Consider the following 22714-nt stretch of genomic DNA (forward strand, 5'->3'; position numbering starts at 1 on the left):
CTATGATGATGCTGCCCGCTTTCCCCGGCAGCAGGAGATGGAGTCAATGGATGGTTCGTTTGATGGACTGGGCTGTGTTCACGACTCTCTGAAGTTCCTTGCAGTCCTGGGCCGAGCAGTTGCCATACCAGGCTCTGATGCAGCCCGATAGGATGCTTTCTCTGGTGCATCTATAAAATTTGGTAAGGGTTAATGTGGACATGCTGAATTTCCTTAGTTTCCTGAGGAAGTATAGGCGCTGTTGTGCTTTCTTGGTCGTAGCGTTGACGTGGGTGGACCAGGACAGATTTTTGGAGATGTGCACCCCCAGGAATTTGAAACTGCTAACCATCTCCACCTCGGCCCCGTTGATGCTGACAGGGGTGTGTACAGTACTTTGCTTCCTGAAGTCAATGACCAGCTCTTTAGTTTGCTGGCATTGAGGGAGAGATTGTTGTCGCTGCACCACTCCACTAGGTTCTCTATCTCCCTCCTGTATTCTGACTCGTCGTTATTTGAGACCCGGCCCACTATGGTCGTAACGTCAGCAAATTTGTAGATGGAGTTGGAACCAAATTTTGCCACGCAGTCGTGTGTGTACAGGGAGTAGAGTAGGGGGCTAAGTACGCAGCCTTGCGGGGCACCGGTATTGAGGACTATTGTGGAGGTGGTGTTGTTGTTCATTCTTACTGATTGTGGTCTGTTGGTCAGAAAATCGAGGATCCAGTTGCAGAGTGGGGAGCCAAGTCCATGGTTTTGGAGCTTTGATATGAGCTTGGCTGGAATTATGGTGTTGAAGGTGGAGCTGTAGTCAATAAATAGGAGTCTGATGTAGGAGTCCTTGTTTTCGAGATGCTCTAGGGATGAGTGTAGGGCCAGGGAAATGGCGTCTGATGTGGACCGGTTGCGACGGTATGCGAATTGCAGTGGATCAAGGCGTTCCGGGAGTATGGAGGTGATGCGCTTCATGATCAGCCTCTCAAAGCACTTCATTACAACTGACGTCAGGGCCACCGGGCGGTAGTCATTGAGGCGCGTTGCCTGGTTCTTCTTTGGTACCGGTATGATGGTGGTCTTCCTGAAGCAGGTGGGGACCTCGGAGTGGAGTTGGGACAGGTTAAAGATGTCCGTGATTACCTCCGGCAGCTGGTCCCTGCAGGCTCTGAGTGCACGACCAGGGATCCCGTCCGGGCCCATCGCCTTCCGAGGGTTCACTTTCAGGAAGGCCGATCTGACTTCGGAAGCTGTGATGGTGGGTATGGGTGAATTATGGGCTGCTGGGGCACTCGACAGCGGATTGTTGGTTACCTGCTCGACTCGAGCATAGAATGCATTGAGTTCATCGGGGAGGGGTGCCCTGCTGCCAGAGATACTGCTCGGCTTCACTTTGTAGCCCGTTATGTTGTTTAGTCATAGAATTTACAGTGCAGAAGGAGGCCATTCGGCCCATCGAGTCTGCACCGGCTCTTGGAAAGAGCACCCTACCCAAGGTTAACACCTCCACCCTATCCCCATAACCCAGTAACCCCACCCAACACTAAGGGCAATTTTGGACACTAGGGGCAATTTATCATGGCCAATCCACCTAACCTGCACATCTTTGGACTGTGGGAGGAAACCAGAGCACCCGGAGGAAACCCACGCGCACACGGGGAGGACGTGCAGACTCCGCACAGACAGTGACCCAAGCTGGAATCGAACCTGGGACCCTGGAGCTGTTAAGCGATTGTGCTATCCACAATGCTACCGTGCTGCCCATTAGTCCTTGCCACATCCGCCGAGAGTCTGTCTGTGACTCTAGCTTAGTTTGATATTCTCTCTTGGCATCTCGGATGGCTTTGCGGAGGTCGTACCTGGATTTCTTGTATAGGACAGGGTCGTCTGACTTGAACGCCTCAGATCTGTCCTTCAGTAGGGAGTCAATCTCGCGGTTGAGCCATGGTTTCCGGTTGGGGAACGTACGTACTGCTTTCTTTGGCACGCAGTCGTCCACACATTTGCTGATGAAGTCTGTGACGGTGGTGGCATACTCATTTGGTCGCTGAGTTCCTAAATATGGACCAGTCCACTGTCTCCAAGCAGTCACATAGGAACTCTTCTGTCTCCTCGGACCAGCACTGCACAACCTTCTTCGCTGGATTCTCCCGCTTGAGTTTCTGCTTGTAAGCCGGGAGAAGGAGCACAGTCTTATGGTCTGATTTCCCAAAGTGCGGGAGGGGGATGGAACGGTAGGCGCCCTTGATTTTTGAGTAGCAGTGGTCAAGAGTGTTGTCGCCCCTGGTGGGACAGGAGATGTGCTGGTGGAATTTTGGCAGTACACTCTTGAGGTTGGCTTTGTTGAAGTCTCCGGCCACAATGAACAAGGCCTCCGGGTGTTCTGTTTCATAGTTGTTTATGACTGTGCCAGTTCGTCCAGCGCCTTCCTCACTTCTGCCTGGGGTGGGATGTAGACCGCTGTGATAATGGCTGAAGTGAACTCATATGGAAGATTGTATGGGCGGCACTTTACGGTCAAGTATTCCAGGTCTGGGGAGCAGTAGGTCGCCAGGGTCATCACATCCAAGCACCAGGAGGAGTTGATGAGGAGGCAAACCCCTCCACCCTTCGCTTTGCCTGAAGATGCCGTGCGGTCCGCCCGGTGAATAGAGAAGCCCTCAGGTTGTATGGCACAGTCCGGTGAGGTGGGGGTGGGCCATGTCTCTGTGAAACAGAGCACACAGCAGTCTCTTACTTCCCTCTGAGAGGTAAGTCTGGCGTTAAGTTCATCCAGCTTGTTTTCAATCGCTTGGACGTTTGCCAGGAGTATGCTGGGGAGAGGGGTCTTGAAACCGCATTGCTTCAGTCTAACCTGCAGACCGCCACGTTTCCTCACTTCCTCGCTCAGCGGCTACAGCTGGATGGTCCAGGGATCCGATGGGAGAAGTCCAACCTTGTGGAAGGTAGGTGGTTGCGTCGGGCGGGGTCCAGGATGCTGGCGGGTTCCAGGGCGCTGGTTATGTTTCCGGGTCGTGTCTGGCGGGGTCCAGGGCGCTGGTTATGTTTCCGGGTTGTGTCTGGCGGGGTCCAGGGCGCTGGTTACGTTTCCGGGGTCGTGTCTGGCAGGGTCCAGGGCGCTGGTTACGTTTCCGGGGTCGCGTCTAGCAGGGTCCAGGGCGCTGGTTACGTTTCCGGGGTCCCGTCTGGCAGGGTCCAGGGCGCTGGTTGAGGTAGAGGGGTTGCTGGGGGGGGGGGCATGTTTGCGATCCGGATGGGTCCCGGCATTCTGCGGGCACGGGAATACCTTGCAGCGAGTTTGGGTCCTCGCGCGGGGTGTCTGCCATTTCGGGGGTCCTGGGTCGTGGGCAGGGGCTTCCTGAGGCAGGTTGGGCTGAGTCCCATTTTGGGTTCAAATCCCATCACAGCAGCTCCTGGAATTTACATTAAATCTGGAATTGAAAGCGAATCTCAGTAACGGGAAATTATCGTCGATTGTCGTAAAAACCCGTCTGCTTCACTGATGTCCCCATTTAGGGAAGGAAATCTGCCGTCCTTACCCGGTCTGGCCTACATGTGACTCCAGGCCCACAGCAATATGGGTGACTTTAACTGCCCTCTGGAATGATCAAGCAAGTCTCTTGTTTCGAGGGCAATTAATAATAATCTTTATTGTCACAAGTAGGCTTACATTAACCCTGCAATGAAGTTACTGTGAAAAGCCCCTAGTCACCACACTCCGGCGCCTGTTCGGGTACACAGAGGGAGAATTCAGAATGTCCAATTCACCTAACAAGCACGTCTTTCGGGACTGTGGGAGGAAACCGGAGCACCCGGAGGGAACCCACGCAGACACGGGGAGAACGTGCAGACTCCACACAGACAGTGACCCAAGCCGGGAATTTAACTTGGGTTCCTGGCGCTGTGAGGCAGCAGTGCTAACCACTGTGCCACTGCGCCACCCTCTCACACTCGCCATCCCACTCGCTCTCCCCACACCCTCCCCTCTGCCGTTTCTTAATCGATTGAGATGTACAGAACTGTGAGGGTCAGTACTGAGTATAGCAAAGACCTACTTGAGGAGAGAGGTCAGTGAGTAGGGGGCATAGATTTAAAATGGTCGGTGTGGCGTTCTTTGTGTTTCTAATTCTAGGACGGTTGGCGTGGTGTCCACAAAGATCACAAAATAGCTTTAACTTGAACAAAGCTAAAGATTTATTTACATTACTTAATTGGATTCGATACTTACTCCGATATAACAAACAATTGATAATAAACATACAATCTACACTCATCTGCTACTAATCTCTACACTGTTACATTAACTATGATCTGCTCTCACTCACACTACCTTCCCTTCAGTCTGTCTTCCAGCTTTCTCCTCAACCTCTCACCCACAAGGCTTAGCATCGATGCCTTATATAGCTCTACATCTAGCTCCCTCTAGTGGTTGATTTGGACATAACATTAACCCTTACAGTTCTGTACATTTATCATAATGTCACAGTTGCCAGAAGGTTTAGAGGGGGAATGAGGAGAAGGCCTTTCACCCAGAGGGGGGTGGGGGTCTGGAACTCCCTGGAACTCCCTCCCTAACAGCACTGTGGGTGTACCTACAACACAGGGACTGCAGCGGTTCAGGAAGGCAGCTCACCCGCCACCTGGGGCGATGAGGGGTGGGGAGCTTGGCCTAGCCAGCAACATCCACAATCCTTGAATGGATTTGTTTTCCAAATGGGATTGGGCTGGGGGGGGTGGGGGGGTGGGGGGGCTGGGGGGGGCAGCATTTCTAGATGGGCCCTGAAGTGATGGGCAGAGAGATTCTCTGATTGTTTGTACCCGTCATTAACCTTGAACCGGATCCCGAGATCAAACCTTCCTCAGTCTGCACTGGTCCCGCTTTCCTTTTTTTTTTTAAATAATTTTTATTGAAAAATTTTGAGTTTATACAACAATAACGCACCAGAGTAAAATACCAAAAATAACAATAATATTAACAATCATAAACATTCGCCCCACCTCCATGAACAACACAGCATTTTAACAACAACGCAAATGAACACAATATAAAGTTACGGAATAGACACTACAATACTGATCCCGCTTTCCTCAACCCATACCCGGGGGTTCATTTTCGGACTCGAGGAGGTTTACTCCCCACGTCCGGCTCCGGCTTTCACCTTCTGCCCCTGAAATTGAAACCGAGCCCAGTACACCCCTCACCACAGACGTTACAGTGGAAGGAATCCCATCATTCCCACTAAATTACTCTTGGAAGTAAGACAAATAGCAGCTGGCTAAAAACCCTCTGGATGGGGGGGGGGGGGGGGCTGCTGAATCCTCATTCAGAATCCTCGCAATACAAACTCCAAGTCGGGTGGAAAGAATGCACCCCCCCCCCCCCCCCCGCCCCGCCGGAGACCGGGATATGGGAATCTGGGAGACATCCATCTTTAGCAATGAAGGCTCCTTTCGAGCGAGTCTGACTGAGGGCCTGCCAGATGTTCCAGGTCGCGGGGGTCTCGCGACTCCGGCATCAATTCCAACTGTGGCGGACGAGGTGGAAACCAGTTAACCCAACGCACCTCCCACCCCTCCCCCAATCGACACCCAAAGTCAGCACACACTTTATTTTAACCATTTGCTGCCTGCTTTCCCAGTCAGCCAGTGCTTCGTTTTTAAACTTGGCATCATTACGGGTGTGCAATACGTTTGTTCTTGCTCCCGAGAGGAGTCTGTGGGAGTTTCGCTACTTTAAAGGTGCTATCTCAATGCAAGTTGGCTCAATGCACAGTTCTCTCGCCTCTGAGACATCAAATGGTGGGTCCACATTCAGCAGTGCAGTCCTCCCTCAGTACTGACCCTCTGACAGTGCAGCACTCCCTCAGTACTGACCCTCTGACAGTGCGGCACTCCCTCAGTACTGACCCTCTGACAGTGCAGCACTCCCTCAGTACTGACCCTCTGACAGTGCAGCACTCCCTCAGTACTGACCCTCTGACAGTGCGGCACTCCCTCAGTACTGACCCTCTGACAGAGCAGCGCTCCCTCAGTACTGACCCTCTGACAGTGCGGCACTCCCTCAGTACTGACCCTCTGACAGTGCAGCACTCCCTCAGTACTGACCCTCTGACAGTGCAGCACTCCCTCAGTACTGACCCTCTGACAGTGCGGCACTCCCTCAGTACTGACCCTCTGACAGTGCGGCACTCCCTCAGTACTGACCCTCTGACAGTGCGGCACTCCCTCAGTACTGACCCTCTGACAGTGCGGCACTCCCTCAGTACTGACCCTCTGACAGTGCAGAGCCCCTCAGTACTGACCCTCTGACAGTGCGGCGCTCCCTCAGCACTGACCCTCTGACAGTGCGGCACACCCTCAGTACTGACCCTCTGACAGTGCAGCACTCCCTCAGTACTGACCCTCTGACAGTGCGGCGCTCCCTCAGTACTGACCCTCTGACAGTGCGGCACTCCCTCAGTACTGACCCTCTGACAGTGCAGCACTCCCTCAGTACTGACCCTCTGACAGTGCAGCACTCCCTCAGTACTGACCCTCTGACAGTGCGGCGCTCCCTCAGTACTGACCCTCTGACAGTGCGGCGCTCCCTCAGTACTGACCCTCTGACAGTGCGGCACTCCCTCAGTACTGACCCTCTGACAGTGCAGCACTCCCTCAGTACTGACCCTCTGACAGTGCAGCACTCCCTCAGTACTGACCCTCTGACAGTGCGGCATTCCCTCAGTACTGACCCTCTGACAGTGCAGCACTCCCACAGTACTGACCCTCTGACAGTGCGGCACTCCCTCAGTACTGACCCTCTGACAGTGCAGCACTCCCTCAGTACTGACCCTCTGACAGTGCGGCACTCCCTCAGTACTGACCCTCTGACAGTGCGGCACTCCCTCAGTACTGACCCTCTGACAGTGCGGCACTCCCTCAGTACTGACCCTCTGACAGTGTAGCACTCCCTCAGTACTGACCCTCTGACAGTGCGGCACTCCCTCAGTACTGACCCTCTGACAGTGCAGCACTCCCTCAGTACTGACCCTCTGACAGTGCGGCGCTCCCTCAGTTACAGTGCAGCACTCCCTCAGTACTGACCCTCTGACAGTGCGGCACTCCCTCAGTACTGACCCTCTGACAGTGTAGCACTCCCTCAGTACTGACCCTCTGACAGTGCGGCACTCCCTCAGTACTGACCCTCTGACAGTGCGGCACTCCCTCAGTACTGACCCTCTGACAGTGCAGCCCTCCCTCAGTACTGACCCTCTGACAGTGCAGCACTCCCTCAGTACTGACCCTCTGACAGTGCAGCACTCCCTCAGTACTGACTCTCTGACAGTGCAGCACTCCCTCAGTACTGACACTCTGACAGTGCGGCACTCCCTCAGTACTGACCCTCTGACAGTGTAGCACTCCCTCAGTACTGACCCTCTGACAGTGCGACACTCCCTCAGTACTGACCCTCTGACAGTGCAGCACTCCCTCAGTACTGGCCCTCTGACAGTGCGGCGCTACCTCAGTTACAGTGCAGCACTCCCTCAGTACTGACCCTCTGACAGTGCGGCACTCCCTCAGTACTGACCCTCTGACAGTGTAGCACTCCCTCAGTACTGACTCTCTGACAGTGCAGCACTCCCTCAGTACTGACCCTCTGACAGTGCGGCACTCCCTCAGTACTGACCCTCTGACAGTGCGGCACTCCCTCAGTACTGACCTTCTGACAGTGCAGCACTCCCTCAGTACTGACCCTCTGACAGTGCGGCACTCCCTCAGTACTGACCCTCTGACAGTGCGGCACTCCCTCAGTACTGACCCTGTGGCAGTGCGGCACTCCCTCAGTACTGACCCTCTGACAGTGCAGCACTCCCTCAGTACTGACCCTCGGACAGTGCAGCACTCCCTCAGTACTGACCCTCTGACAGTGCGGCACTCCCTCAGTACTGACCCTCTGACAGTGCAGCACTCCCTCAGTACTGACCCTCTGACAGTGCGGCACTCCCTCAGTACTGACCCTCTGACAGTGCAGCACTCCCTCAGTACTGACCCTCGGACAGTGCAGCACTCCCTCAGTACTGACCCTCTGACAGTGCAGCACTCCCTCAGTACTGACCCTCTGACAGTGCAGCACTCCCTCAGTACTGACCCTCTGACAGTGCGGCACTCCCTCAGTAATGACCCTCTGACAGTGCGGCACTCCCTCAGTACTGACCCTCTGACAGTGCGGCACTCCCTCAGTACTGACCCTCTGACAGTGCAGCACTCTCTCAGTACTGACCCTCTGACAGTGCGGCACTCCCTCAGTACTGACCCTCTGACAGTGCAGCTCTCTCTCAGTACTGACCCTCTGACAGTGCAGCACTCCCTCAGCACTGACCCTCTGACAGTGCAGCTCTCTCTCAGCACTGACCCTCTGACAGTGCGGCACTCCCTCAGTACTGACCCTCTGACAGTGCGGCACTCCCTCAGTACTGACCCTCTGACAGTGCAGCTCTCTCTCAGTACTGACCCTCTGACAGTGCAGCACTCCCTCAGCACTGTCCCTCTGACAGTGCAGCACCGTCAGTACTGACCCTCTGACAGTGCGGCACTCCCTCAGTACTGACCCTCTGACAGTGCGGCACTCTCTCATCACTGACCCTCTGACAGTGCGGCACTCCCTCAGTACTGACCGTCTGACAGTGCGGCACTCCCTCAGTACTGTCCCTCTGACAGTGCAGCACTCCCTCAGTACTGACCCTCTGACAGTGCAGCTCTCTCTCAGTACTGACCGTCTGACAGTGTGACACTCCCAAGACTTCGAGACTTTAGCCTGTATAGGACAGCCATGCATCTTGACCCTATTGTCTCCCCAGTGAAGAACAGCCTGATATTCATGGAACCTAAACAATTAATCAGCAGGGTTTAATGTTACTTTATGTTCTAGATCCTGTGTGAGCATATTTGAAGTCTTTGGAAAAAGACTTGACAGTAAAAATTGATGAGGAGACTTGGGGTAGTATGTGGGAAAATGCCAACAGGATTTCAGTCTGTAATGGAAAGGGGACTCGGTTCAAAATATTACATCGCCTGCGTATCACACCAAACTTGAGACACAGATTTGCCCCTTTTATATCTTTGCTGTGCCAAAAGTTCAAGGTTGTCCAGGGAGACGACAGACATTGTGTGTGTGGTCCTCTGTCAAAATGAAATCCTATTGGTCTGGTGTATTCAAAGAGTTTGAGAAGATATTCGGGACGGCCTTAGAATTTGACCCCTTGTTCCTAATGCTAGACCTCCCAGATAGGAGAACCATTGACACAAGCGGTAAATGGCTGCATAACGTCCTCACATTTGCGGCTCGGAAGGAGATCCTCTGCTCCTGGAATAGCAACAAGTGTATTTCAATTCAGAATTGGCATGGAATTATCATGAGATGTATTCCAACGGGGTTCCCAACTTGCACGCTCTGTTCTATATCGGAAACATTCCAAACAATTTGGGACCCTTTATCTCAAATATACAGGTTCCGTAACGTCTGGCTTGTTCCGACAAGGTTTTCCAAATTTCACGGGTCTATCCTGTTCTCCCCCATTTATTTTAGCTCCTACCCGCTGCCTTGCTTTGTATAAATAGAGGCGCCAAGTTTGATCATGAAGCTGTACCAACCGTGGCAGTGCTCTCTGTTTTCCTCTGTTCATGTAAGCAGCTTTTGTGCTGAACTGCACCAGTTTCGAGGGCTGGTGTTATTTATAAAATTGGAAATACTTTAATAAATTATAGATTTTTTAAAAAACTTTACGTCAGAGATGACTGAATTCCGGACTCTCTCTCTCTCTCTCTCTCTCTCGAGATTCTCCAGCTCCGAGCTGCTGGCTCGCTCAACTGGAACAGTGAGGTTTGGCTGAGAGTTGAAAGGTGGATGGAGAGAGTGTGTGAGAGACGAAAGAGAGAGAGTGAAAGACCCAAAGGGAAAAAAAAACAGTTCGGACCAGACTTCGTTTTTTCCCCATCTTTTACTGCTTTTTTTTCCTTCTGAGGAGGGATTGAGAGGGATAGAGAGAGGTAGAAAGAGAGATTGAGAGAGGGAGAAAGAGAGAGATTGAGTGAGTGAGGCAGAGATTGGAAAGTGAGAGATTGAGAAATTGCAAGAGAGAGAGATTGAGAGAGAAAGAGAGAGATTGAGAGAGCGAGAGATAAAGCAAAAGAGAGGGAGCAAGAGAGTGATAGAGAGCAAAAGAGCGACAATGTAAGAATGTGCCAGAGAGTGTGTGAGAGAGAGAGAGATATTGAGTGACAGAGAGACTGAGACAGTGATAGAAAGAATGGGAGAGGGAGTGTGAGACAGAATGATAGAAAGTGTGAGAGAGAGTTTGAGAGTGAGAGAGAACAAGTGAGTGTGAGGGAGAACAAGTGAGTGTGAGAGAGAGAACAATTGAGGGAAAGAGCAAGATTGAGAGTGAGAGAGAGCAAGCGAGAACGAGTGTGTGTGTGTGTGTGAGATAGAGAGATCGAGAGAGTAAAAGAGAGATTGAAGGAGGGAGAGAGAGAATGTGTGGTAGAGAGCAACAAAGTGTGATAGAGTTTGAGAGTTTGAGAGAGAGTGTGAGAGAGAGTGTGAGAGAGAGTTTGAGAGCGAGTGTGAGAGAGAGAGTGTGTGAGAGAGTGAGAGAGAGAGAGAGTTTGTGAAAAATATTTTGAGAGAGTGACAGAGTTTGAGAGAGAGATTGAGAAAGTGGGAGAGTGAGAGATATTGAAACAATGAGAGTGTGATGGAGATTGATTGAGAGAGAGAGAGAGAGTGAGAGAGAGAGATTGAAAGAGCGAGAGAGATTGAGAGTGGGAGATTAACAAAAAGAAATTGAGTGAGAGACAGATTGAGAGAGTGAGGGAGAGAGTGTGAGGCAGAGCAAGAGAGTGCGAAAGAAAGTTTGAGAGAGTGAGTGAGATTGAGAGAGAGTGAGAGAGAGAGATGTTGAGAGAGAGAGAGTGAGAGTATGAGATAGAGAGTGTGAGATAGAGAGTGTGAGAGAGAACATTTGAGAGGAAGAATGCAAGATTGAGAGTGATTAAAAGAGCGAGAGATAGATTGAGAGAGAGAGAGAGAGAGATTGAAAGAGTGAGATTTTGAGAGTGAGAGAGTGATATTGGAAGTGATTGCGAAAGTGGGAGAGAGTGTGAGAGAGATGTTGAGGGAGAGAGAGAAGGGTGAGGGAGAGCGAGTATACGTGAGGGCACAGTGCCCAGGAACACGGGTAGCGGAGAATCCCACTCCACATCTTTGACCAACAGAGGAGAATAAAGTAGTTTATTCTGGATTTGCCGAGACGTTAGAGATCATTGGGAGGTAAATGAATGTAGCACGGCAGCCGGCAGTCAGAGTGAATGGCCACGGACATAATTAAAGAGTCTGAGTAACTTTCATCATCGTACTCCAGGGATGTGGACTGTGCTGAAAATAATGGGACCGGCGAGAGGGAGGCGACATTTCCTTGGGCTATTTTTGACTGAATTTACTGACTCATTCATCTGTCACAAATTACATATAATTACACAGGCCCTTCAGTCCATCTGGTCCTGCTCCATACCAGCCTCCTCCCTGTCCCTCTTCATCTGTCCCCCATCACCATATCCTTCTCATTGCTCTCCCGCATGTGTCTATCCAGCTTCTCCCTTAAATGTCTCGACACTATTCACCTCCCCGTGGGAGTGAGTCCCACATTCTCCCCACTCCCCGTGGCAGCGAGTCCCACATTCTCCCCACTCCCCGTGGGAGCGAGTCCCACATTCTCCCCACTCCCCGCGGGAGCGAGTCCCACATTCTCCCCACTCCCCGTGGGAGCGAATCCCACATTCTCCCCACTCTCCGTGGGAGCAAGTTCCACATTCTCCCCACTCCCTGTGGGAGCAAGTCCCACATTCTCCCCACTCCCCATGGGAGCGAGTCCCACATTCTCCCCACTCCCCGTGGGAGCGAGTCCCACATTCTCCCCACTCCCCGTGGGAGCGAATCCCACATTCTCCCCACTCCCCGTGGGAGCGAATCCAACATTCTCCCCACTCTCCGTGGGAGCAAGTTCCACATTCTCCCCACTCCCTGTGGGAGCGAGTCCCACATTCTCCCCACTCCCCGTGGGAGCGAGTCTCACATTCTCCCCACTCCCCGTGGGAGCGAGTCCCACATTCTCCCCACTCCCCGTGGGAGCGAGTCCCACATTCTCCCCACTCCCCGTGGGAGCGAGTCTCACATTCTCCCCACTCCCCGTGGGAGCGAGTCCCACATTCTCCCCACTCCCCGTGGGAGCGAGTCCCACATTCTCCCCCACTCCCCGTGGGAGCGAATCCCACATTCTCCCCACTCCCCGTGGGAGCGAGTCCCACATTCTCCCCACTCCCCGTGGGAGCGAGTCTCACATTCCCCCCACTCCCCGTGGGAGCGAGTTCCACATTCTCCCCACTCCCCGTGGGAGCGAGTCCCACATTCTCCCCACTCCCCGTGGGAGCGAATCCCACATTCTCCCCACTCCCCGTGGGAGCGAATCCAACATTCTCCCCACTCTCCGTGGGAGCAAGTTCCACATTCTCCCCACTCCCCGTGGGAGCGAGTTCCACATTCTCCCCACTCCCCGTGGGAGCAAGCCCCACATTCTCCCCACTCCCCGTGGGAGCGAGTCTCACATTCTCCCCACTCCCCGTGGGAGCGAGTCCCACATTCTCCCCACTCCCCATGGGAGCGAGTCCCACATTCTCCCCACTCCCCGTGGGAGCGAGTCCCACATTCTCCCCACTCCCCGTGGGAGCGAATCCCACATTCTCCCCACTCCCCGTGGGAGCGAGTCCCACATTCTCCCCACTCCCCGTGGGAGCGAGTCTCACATTCTCCCCACTCCCCGTGGGAGCGAGTTCCACATTCTCCCCTCTCCCTGTGGGAGCGAGTCCCACATTCTCCCCACTCTCTGGGTAACGAGGTTTCTCCTGAATTCCCCACTGGGTTTGTTAGTGAATTCCACATGCTGATGGCCCCTGGGACACTTCAGGATGGAGGTGTGGGCTTGGGTAGGGTGCTCTTTCAGAGGACTGTGTAGACTCGATGGGCTGAACGGCCTCCTTCTGCACTGTAAATTCTACAATTCTATGATCATCGTCACGTCGGCCCTATCAAACCCTTTCACAATGTTAGAAACCTTCTGTTTAGTCTCCCCCACACCCATCCCCCACCCCACATCCCCTTTCCTAGTTCTGTTCAGTAACATTCCCAGGTTTCCCTGAGAGTTATCAGCCCCACAGCTCTGCGATTGCTTTTTAGTAAAACTCTTTTTTTCTTTTCACCTTCGCCATTTGCTCGACATCCTGTTGAATGGGGGCCAGAATGGGGCACGTTGCCCCCGGCGTGGTCAGAAACCAGACTCCGGTCTGGAACGCTGCTTTCCAATTCTATTCCCGCCGGGTTGAACTCTGGGATGTTTGCGAGCTTCCCCTTTGCTGAGGTCCCTCATCTTTACGAGGTGGTGCTCAAAGTCCTCCAGCCCCGGCTGGTTCAGTTTGATCTGAATGTCCATTGGCTTTCCTTCGCACCAACCCTCGAGCACAGTTCGAATCCTTCTCAATGTCTGCTTTTGATTCTTAAACTAGTCCACGTAAAGATTAATGCTGTTCTCCGTTGGCAAGTGGTCAAAATCCACCATTCCTTTCCTCCCCCATTCCCCCTCCTGCCTCAGACTGGCAATAGCCCAGAGTTCCAGCTGAGTGCGGCCTCTATAACTCTGTCAGCGGCGCATTTGCAAGTCCATATAACCCTGGAGTTAATTCATCATCCTTACAGACTGTGACAAAATGTTTTCCTTCGCCTGGCACTCAGCACGTTCAGACTTTACACTTCTGCAATGTTTGATGCGATCTAAGAACCAGCCTGCAGAGGTTCCAGCTCTGTTGTGGCACAGCGTTACCTCATGTCTGACCCTCTCGCTGGGCGTCTGGAAAAAAGTAATTACCTCCTGCCCACCTTGCCAGGAAGTCTGCCGCAGGCCGGCGCCAGTCTGAGTGGCCAGGCTGCCTCCCTGTTAGCGAGGCGATTGCTGAACAAGAGCGAGTAGGGATGAGGGATCACGAGGAACGAGGTGTTGAGGGAGCAGCGAGTGGAAGCTGGGACAAAGGGAGGGACACTATCGACCTAAAACGGAGCAATGATTTTCAAGGAAGATCAGGGATACCGTAACTGGATTTTCTGAGACTCTGGAACTAGTGGAACTTGTCAAGAATGGAGTGATGGTGCGATGGAGTAATGGGGCGATTTAGTAATGGGGCAATTGGGGGTAATGGAGTGATGGGGCAATTGGTTAATGGGGCAATGGGGTGATTGGGTAAGGGGGCGATTTAGTAGTGGGGCAATTGGGTAATGGAGCGAAGGGGCAATTGGATATTGGGCCGTTGGGGTAATGTGGCGATGAGGCAAGGGAGCGATTGGGTAATGGGGCAATGGGTTGATGGGGTAATGGGGCGATTGTGTATTGGGGTAATGGGGCGATTGTGTATCGGGGTAATGGGGCGATTGTGTATTGGGGTAATGGGGCGATTGTGTATTGGAGTAATGGGGCGATTGTGTATTGGAGTAATGGGGCAATTGGGCGATGAGGCAATGGACTGATGGGGCAATGAGGTAATGGGCAATTGGGTGGTGGGTGTGATGGGGAGATGGGGGGATGGGGCAAAGGGCGATGGGCTAATGGGATGATGGGGCAAATGGGCAAATGGGGCAATGGGCCGATTGGGTGATGAGTTGATGGAGTGATGGGGGGAATGGGACTGTAAATGAGCATTCTGCTCACTGAGCTGTCTTTTAGTGAGAGCACAACAATCGGCCCGTCTAATTCTGACCCATTTTCCCACACCCACCATCCTGACTTGGAAATATGTCGGACGATCCGTCACTCCCTCCCTGACAGCACACTGGGTGTGCCCACACCTCAGGGTTTGCAGCGGTTCAAAGCGTCTCGAGGGCAACTAGGGGTGGGCAATAAATCTTGGGCCTGGCCAGCGACGCCCACATCCCACAAAAGAATTCAAAAATGTCCCATTCCCACACCTGACAGCTCCCCTCAAGGCCGGCGCTGTTTCCTTAATATTTCCGAGCCACTGGGATTATTTTAATATTGACGCACAGAGAGAGTTTGAAATGACAGAGAGGCGGAGCTGCCATCCCATCGACCATGGCGACCATGGTTCCCCCGCACCGCCCCCGCTCCCAGGTACCCACCTGTTGAACTGGTAAATATCTTCGATGTTGCAGAATAAGGTGCTCACTTCATCTGGTTTCAGAGGTAATTCTTCACAGTCGATTATACAGCCCAGATAGTCCTGTAGACACAACAGTGACTGGGTGAGTGACGCCATTTGTGTTGTAACCAAACAAACAGAAGGTGATGTAACACACGCAATGGTGACTCTGACTGTAGCAGCTTCTATATTAACGTATCAAAGAACAAAGAACAAAGAAAAGTACAGCACAGGAACAGGCCCTTCGGCCCTCCAAGCCCATGCCGACCATGCTGCCTGTCTAAACTAAAATCTTCTACACTTCCGGGGTCTGTATCCCTCTATTCCCATCCTATTCATGTATTTGTCAAGATGCCCCTTAAACGTCACTATTGTCCCTGCTTCCACCACCTCCTCCGGCAGCGAGTTCCAGGCACCCACTACCCTCTGTGTAAAAAAACATGCCTCGTACATCTACTCTAAACCTTGCCCCTCGCACCTTAAACCTATGCCCCCTAGTAATTGACCCCTCTACCCTGGGAAAAAGCCTCTGACTATCCACTCTGTCTATGCCCCTCATAATTTTGTAGACCTCTATCAGGTCGCCCCTCAACCTCCGTCGTTCCAGTGAGAACAAACCGAGTTTATCCAACCTCTCCTCATAGCTAATGCCCTCCATACCAGGCAACATCCTGGTAAATCCCTTCTGCACCCTCTCTAAAGCCTCCACATCCTTCTGGTAGTGTGGCAACCAGAATTGAACACTATACTCCAAGTGTGGCCTAACTAAGGTTCTATACAGCTGCAACATGACTTGCCAATTCTTCTACTCAATGCCCCGGCCAATGAAGGCAAGCATGCCGTATGCCTTCTTGACTACATATAGTAAGATTATTAATTAATTAAAACATTTTTTGTAGTGTTGTTGGTGAGGAATAAATATTGGCCACAAAGGAATGGCCCATCTCCTCTTCAACAATATTGGCGATGGAGTTCTTACATTCACCCTGAGAGATCAGACGGGGCTTATCTGAAAGACGGAACGTCAGGTGTTGCAACGTTCCCTCTGTAGCGCAGTAGAAATGTCATCCCTGATTTTGTGTTCCAGTGTCGGGAGTTGTGGGCCTGAATCTGAATACATTCCGTAACCAGTGAGACACCATCGAGATGGCCAGAAAGGTTTGGTCCGTGTTAAATCTCCCAGGCGTACTCCCAAACGCTCACATCCAATGGAATTCATTGTTAGGTGGGTGAACGCAGGAATTAATTTAGTGTCACATAGCCCACAGATCCCGATTGGATAAATGACCGGCTAATTTGTGGTGTTGGCTGAGGGAGGAAATATTCCTCCCGCAATCGCTTTCTGAAACGTTTCTTCCATGACAACCATCAGGGCGAGGCCTGCTTGGGGCAGCACGGTGGCGCAGTGGTTAGCACTGCTGCTTCGTGGAGCCGAGGACCCGGGTTCGGTCCCGGCTCTGGGTCACTGTCCGTGTGGGAGTTTGCACATTCTCCCCGTGTCTGCATGGGTTTCACCCCCACAACCCGAAGGTGTGCAGGGTAGGTGGATTGGCCACGCTAAATTGCCCCTTAATATCTGCTGTGGGCAAACGGTAAGTGCAGCAGCATAGCTCCCTCTCAGGACTGCCCTGAAGGACCAGCCTAGATACAATGGAAGGGTTTTACAAAGACAATTCGTGTGCCCAATGAGAGTTGACTGTTTTGGCTGGCACCTCGAGGGGCAAGGCTGTGGGAGGGCTGCATTGTTCCGAGGGGATATCGAGCGAGATTCCTTCCATCCTGCCAACTCCGATAATATTCAGCAAATCCAGCGCCGCTTTCTCTCAATTGCCTGACTAACATCCCCCCCTCTAATCACAAACCCTACAATTGCAGAAGGAGGCCATTCGGCCCATCCTGTCTGCACCCACTCTATATATGAGCATCGCGACTGAGTGCCATCCCCTTGCCTTTCCCCCCGTAACCCCTGCGCACTGTTTCTATTCAAATAATCACCCATTGCCCTCTTGAGCACCTCGATTGAACCCGCCTCCACCACACATCCAGTCCGGACATTCCAGACCCCAACCACTCGCTGTGATTGGCTGGTCATCCATCCGAATTGGCGTTTGAGGGACATTTGTGTTGATATTTTTAAAAATAAATTTAGAGTACCCAATTCATATTTTCCAATTAAGGGGCAATTTAGCATGGCCAATCCACCTACCCTGCACATCTTTGGATTGTGGGGGTGAGACCCACGCAGACACGGGGAGAATGTGCAAACTCCACACGGACAGCGACCCAGAGCCGGGATCGAACCCGGGACCTCGGCGCCGTGAGGCAGCAGTGCTAACCACTGAGTCACCGTGCTGCCCTGTGGTGAGATATTTGACCAGGATTTGTCTGTAGAAGAATAAATGGCTACAATTCAAAAGGAATTCATTGGGTGTGAAACATTTTGGAAAGTCACGGCAATGGAGTAAACAGCTGCTATCTCTTTAATGAAGGAATAGGCAGCGTAACCCTGGTGTCAATCACCTCATCCTGCACTTCCCCACCGGATTCAGATGGAGAGAGCGTCTTCACAATGAGGAATGTTGCACTGACCAGAAGGCTTGTGTATCTGTCGCCCATCCGAATGTAAAGGCCCCCTTTAGATCCACGGGACAGGGGGCAGATTTGAATCTGGGTCCCCGAGATGGGGGAGACATCACTGCAGCTCCTTACAACCATTCAGCACAAACGCTGCCTCAGTGCTGACCGCAACCTGGGCAGCGCTCAGAACCCGTCGAGCAGATTAAATATCTTGCATGCCTTAGCCAGCAAAATGGAATTCAAACTATCTGGTTCCCAGAGCGGGCTCCAGAGTCCCCTCCTCAAGTCTGGGAAATTGCAACTTTTTTATCACTTGTCCGCTCTCCTGTCGGACCAGCATGTTCTGGGTTCCGTGTCTGCCAATTGCAGTGGGCATCCTGGCACACTCAGTAACCCCAAGCGAGTCCTCACTTCCTTTCAGCGAAACACTCTCTTCTGCTCAGCTCCAGAGAGACGTGAAGGGTGTGTACAGCTCAGGGATGTACCGCGCACCGTTTGGTCTACACCAAGCTTGGCACACCAACCAATTGTCAACCCTCAACCCAGCTTTCTGTCCATCTTTGGCTTGTTAATTAAGGCCCCACTACGACGCTCGTTAGATTAACTGGATTCTTACCGAAGCTAAACCAGAACTGATGTTCACTTCAGGAGAGGATAGAATTGAAAAGCGGCAAAGTGACCTTGCATCAAACCTAACTGAGAAAACACTTGGAATACACCCAGTTCCCGTCTCCATGTTTTTAAAAAGGATATTGAGGCATTGCAGAAAGTGCAACAGGAAGACTTGCGAAGAAGGAGCTGAAATGAATGGATTATACCCTTCAGGAACGGCAATCACTGAGGTTCTTTCCCCAGGGAGTGAGACGTAGAAGGTCTTGAGATTATGAGAGGGTTTGAGAGGATCAGGAAGGAGAATATAGATAGATAGAACAGTACAGCACAGAACAGGCCCTTCGGCCCTCGATGTTGTGCCGAGCAATGATCACCCTACTCAAACCCACGTATCCACCCTATACCCGTAACCCAACAATCCCCCCCTTAACCTTATTTTTTAGGACACTACGGGCAATTTAGCATGGCCAATCCACCTAACCCGCACATCTTTGGACTGTGGGAGGAAACCTGAGCACCCGGAGGAAACCCACGCACACACGGGGAGGACGTGCAGACTCTGCACAGACAGTGACCCAGCCGGGAACTGAACCTGGGACCCTGGAGCTGTGAAGCATTTATGCTAACCACCATGCTACCGTGCTGCCCAATACGTTGCCACTGCGGGAAAAACAGACGTCAGGACCACAAATATAGGCCAAGATTCTCCAATGCGGGTCTGTCCACTATCATTATTGGCGAGAACTCGCTCCCACAGGGGGTGCAGAGAATGTGGGACTCACTCCCACGGGGAGTGGGGAGAATGTGGGACTCGTTCCCACAGGGCGTGGGGAGAATGTGGGACTCACTCCCACGGGGAGTGGGGAGAATGTGGAACTCACTCCCACAGGGAGTGGGGAGAATGTGGGACTCACCCCCACAGGGAGTGGGGAGAATGTGGGACTCACTCCCACAGGCAGTGGGGAGAATGTGGGACTCGCTCCCACGGGGAGTGGGGAGAATGTGGAACTCACTCCCACAGGGAGTGGGGAGAATGTGGAACTCACTCCCACAGGGAGTGGGGAGAATGTGGGACTCGCTCCCACGGGGAGTGGGGAGAATGTGGAACTCACTCCCACAGGGAGTGGGGAGAATGTGGGACTCGCTCCCACAGAGAGTGGGGCGAATGTGGGACTCGCTCCCACGGGGTGTGGGGGAGAATGTGGGACTCACTCCCACAGAGAGTGGGGAGAATGTGGAACTCGCTCCCACGGGGAGTGGGGAGAATGTGGGACTCGCTCCCACAGGGAGTGGGGAGAATGTGGGACTCGCTTCCACAGGGCGTGGGGAGAATGTGGAACTCGCTCCCACGGGGGAGTGGGGAGAATGTGGGACTCGCTCCCACAGGGAGTGGGGAGAATGTGGGACTCGCTCCCACGGGGAGTGGGGAGAATGTGGAACTCGCTCCCACGGGGAGTGGGGAGAATGTGGGACTCGCTCCCACAGGGTCCATATATCTAAGTGGGAATCTGGAGATGAAGAGGTGGAGGGTGGAGGCTCGTGAGGAGCAGAGACACCAGCATAGAACCAGCACTGTCGCATAGTGTTTAGCACTGTTGCTTCACAGCGCCAGGGTCCCAGATTCGATTCCCTGCCGGGTCACTGTCTGAGCGGAGTCTGCACATCCTCCCCGTGTCTGCGTGGGTTTCCACTGGGTGCTCTCGTTTCCTCCCACAGTCCAAAGATGTGAGAGTTAGGTGGATTGGCCGTGCTAAATTGCCCTTAGTGTTTAAAAATGTTCGGGGGGGCGGCACGGCGGTGCAGTGGTTAGCATTGCAGCCTCACAGCGCCGAGGTCCCAGGTTCGATCCCAACTCTGGGTCACTGTCCGTGTGGAGTTTGCACATTCTCCCCGTGTCTGCGTGGGTTTCGCCCCCACAACCCAAAGATATGCAGGGTAGGTGGATTGGCCAGGCTAAATTGCCCCTTAATTGGAAAAAAATAATTGGGTACTCTAAATTTATTTTAAAAAAACGTTAGGAAGGTTATTGGGATGGGGTGTAAGTGAGACTTAAGTGGGTCGGTGCAGACTCGATGGGCCAAATGGCCTCCTTCTGCACTGTATGTTCTATGTTCTTATTTCGGAACAGATGGGCCGAATGGCATGTTTTGCGCTGTTAATTCAATTCACGATATAGAAGCAAGTAGTGGTCCACTTTCCTCTCCCTTTGTCTCACAATCCCAACTAAATCAGCAATCATTCCCGCCTAAAGGGTGGCCTCATCAACTGGACCAACATCGAGCTCCTCCAATCAAAGCAGACGGAGAGGAATGGCTAAGCTGACTGCGCAGAATCCCGTGACCTTCGAAGCAGTCTGTGTGGGCTAAAGAGAACTGTCTGTGTTTGTCTCTGCTCCAATCTATTTATTGTACAACTTTGTAACCACTACGTAACTGGCCATCCTTTGGGAAATTGTGACTCTCTCTCATCTCATGAGAAGGTTTTTTTTTTCTCCCGTGTCTGAGAAGCATTCTCCCACATCTCGCTGGCTCATTCCATACAGTGAAGCCTCCAAGGGTTAGGGGGGGGGGGGGGGTTCAAGGGCAGCTGCGTTAAAACAAGGCTCCCTTTGCATCAATAGAACCACTTCCTGTCCAGGAGGTCGCCTGTTGTTCCACCCTTAACTACGCAAGGATTGAAATAGTTTCTGCCAAGATGATTCAGAACCATCATTAAATACTCCTCATGCTCGCTACAGAACCATGTGAACACATTTGAAAGACAGGGGCTGGTTTAGCACACTGGGCTAAATCGCTGGCTTTGAAAGCAGGCCAGCAGCACGGTTCGATTCCCGTACCAGCCTCCCCGAACAGGCGCCGGAATGTGGCGACTAGGGGCTTTTCACAGTAACTTCATTTGAAGCCTACTCGTGACAATAAGCGATTTTCATTTCATTTCAGACTGATCTTCGTTTCAGTGGCTGCGATGCAGGACATGGCTTTTGGAAACCATGGCGTAGAGGATTTTCAATATGCACAACAGCATCTTGGCGGGAGAAATGGTTGGATTGTGGCTGTCAGTGAGGGAGGAATGTCATTCAAGGATTTCACACCATACGGATTAGGAGCAGGGGTCGGCCATTTGGCCCCTCGAGCCTGCTCCACCATCCAATAAGATATGCTCATCTGGTTGGAATCTCAACCCCACATTCCGCCAGCCCCTCCCCCGATAACCTTTGACTCCCTCACTGGTCAAGAATCTATCTACCTCTGCCTTAACATTTTTCAAAGATCTCGGTCTGGATTCTCCATTTTGGAGACTAAGTCCTCAATGCTGGCGTGAAAACGGTGGTCTTTTACACCAGGAAACCTGGCACATAACGGCCACCAATTCCCCGTTTTGCTGGGGGCTAGCAGGGAGGCATCGTAGAGCTTGCAGCACCCCACACTTCCAGTTACTAGGCCGCGCATGCGCAGTGCGGCGGCCTCCAGCGACCACGCTGTGCTCCATGGCAGACTCAGCCCGTGGACTTTGACCGGCAAAATAGTGCCCCACATCGGCCGCTCGCCCGCCCCGGACCGCCAGCCCACATTGACCCCAGCCCCGAATGAAGCCCCCCCCCCCCGCCCGCCGATCGGCCCTCCCCCGACTGTAGCGGCCCCGGATGGAGTCCGCAGCCAGTCTGCGAGGCTCCAGGACCGTGGGACCAGGAGACTCCCAATCCGTCGGGAATTCGGACGGTTGGCAACGGAGCGCGGGCCTCAGGCAATGGCCTGAGGCGGTGGATACTTGGCACGGCGTACTCTCCCATTCTTCCAAACTCCAATGGATCCGCCTTTTCCTGTAAACACAACCCCTTCATCCCAGAGATCAGTAAGTGAACACTTACTGAATGCAACTGGATCCTTAAATAGGGGAACAAAACTGGAGTCCGGATGTGGTCACACCAGCACTCCTGATAACTAGTAAAACATCCCGACTTTTATATCCCATTCCCCTGGCAATAAATAACAACATTCCGTTTGTCACCCGCTGTGCCTGCTTACTAATATTTTGTTATTGATGTCCCGGAATGGCCAGATCCCTCTATACCTCAGAGTTCTGCAATCTCTCTCCATTTAGATAATATTCTGCTTATCTTCCTGCCAAATTGGACAAGTTCACATTTTCCCAAAGTGTACTCCGCCGGCCAAATTCTCACTCACTCGCTTAACCTGCCTGTGTCCCTTTGAAGGCTCCTTATGTCTTCTTCACATCTTACTTTCCTACCCGATGAGAAGCAGAGTTCATTAACGGAGCTGTGACAATGGGTGCAGAGTTACCTTGGCTACTCTTGTGG

At 52.6% G+C, this 22714-nt stretch overlaps 1 protein-coding gene across 3 annotated transcripts in view; it reads right to left on the bottom strand.

Moving 5' to 3' along the window:
* The window catches only part of plekhg2 (pleckstrin homology domain containing, family G (with RhoGef domain) member 2), a 148010-nt gene that overhangs the window by 76051 nt on the left and 49245 nt on the right, over window positions 1–22714 (bottom strand). For all 3 annotated transcript variants that reach the window (XM_038785931.1, XM_038785932.1, XM_038785933.1), the window contains one exon: window positions 15188–15288. In XM_038785931.1, the coding sequence (XP_038641859.1) occupies window positions 15188–15288 (101 nt within the window). The remainder of the gene's footprint in view (window positions 1–15187; window positions 15289–22714) is intronic.

The sequence above is a fragment of the Scyliorhinus canicula genome, chromosome 27 (genome assembly GCF_902713615.1).
Source record: "Scyliorhinus canicula chromosome 27, sScyCan1.1, whole genome shotgun sequence".
Classification (NCBI taxonomy): domain Eukaryota; kingdom Metazoa; phylum Chordata; class Chondrichthyes; order Carcharhiniformes; family Scyliorhinidae; genus Scyliorhinus; species Scyliorhinus canicula.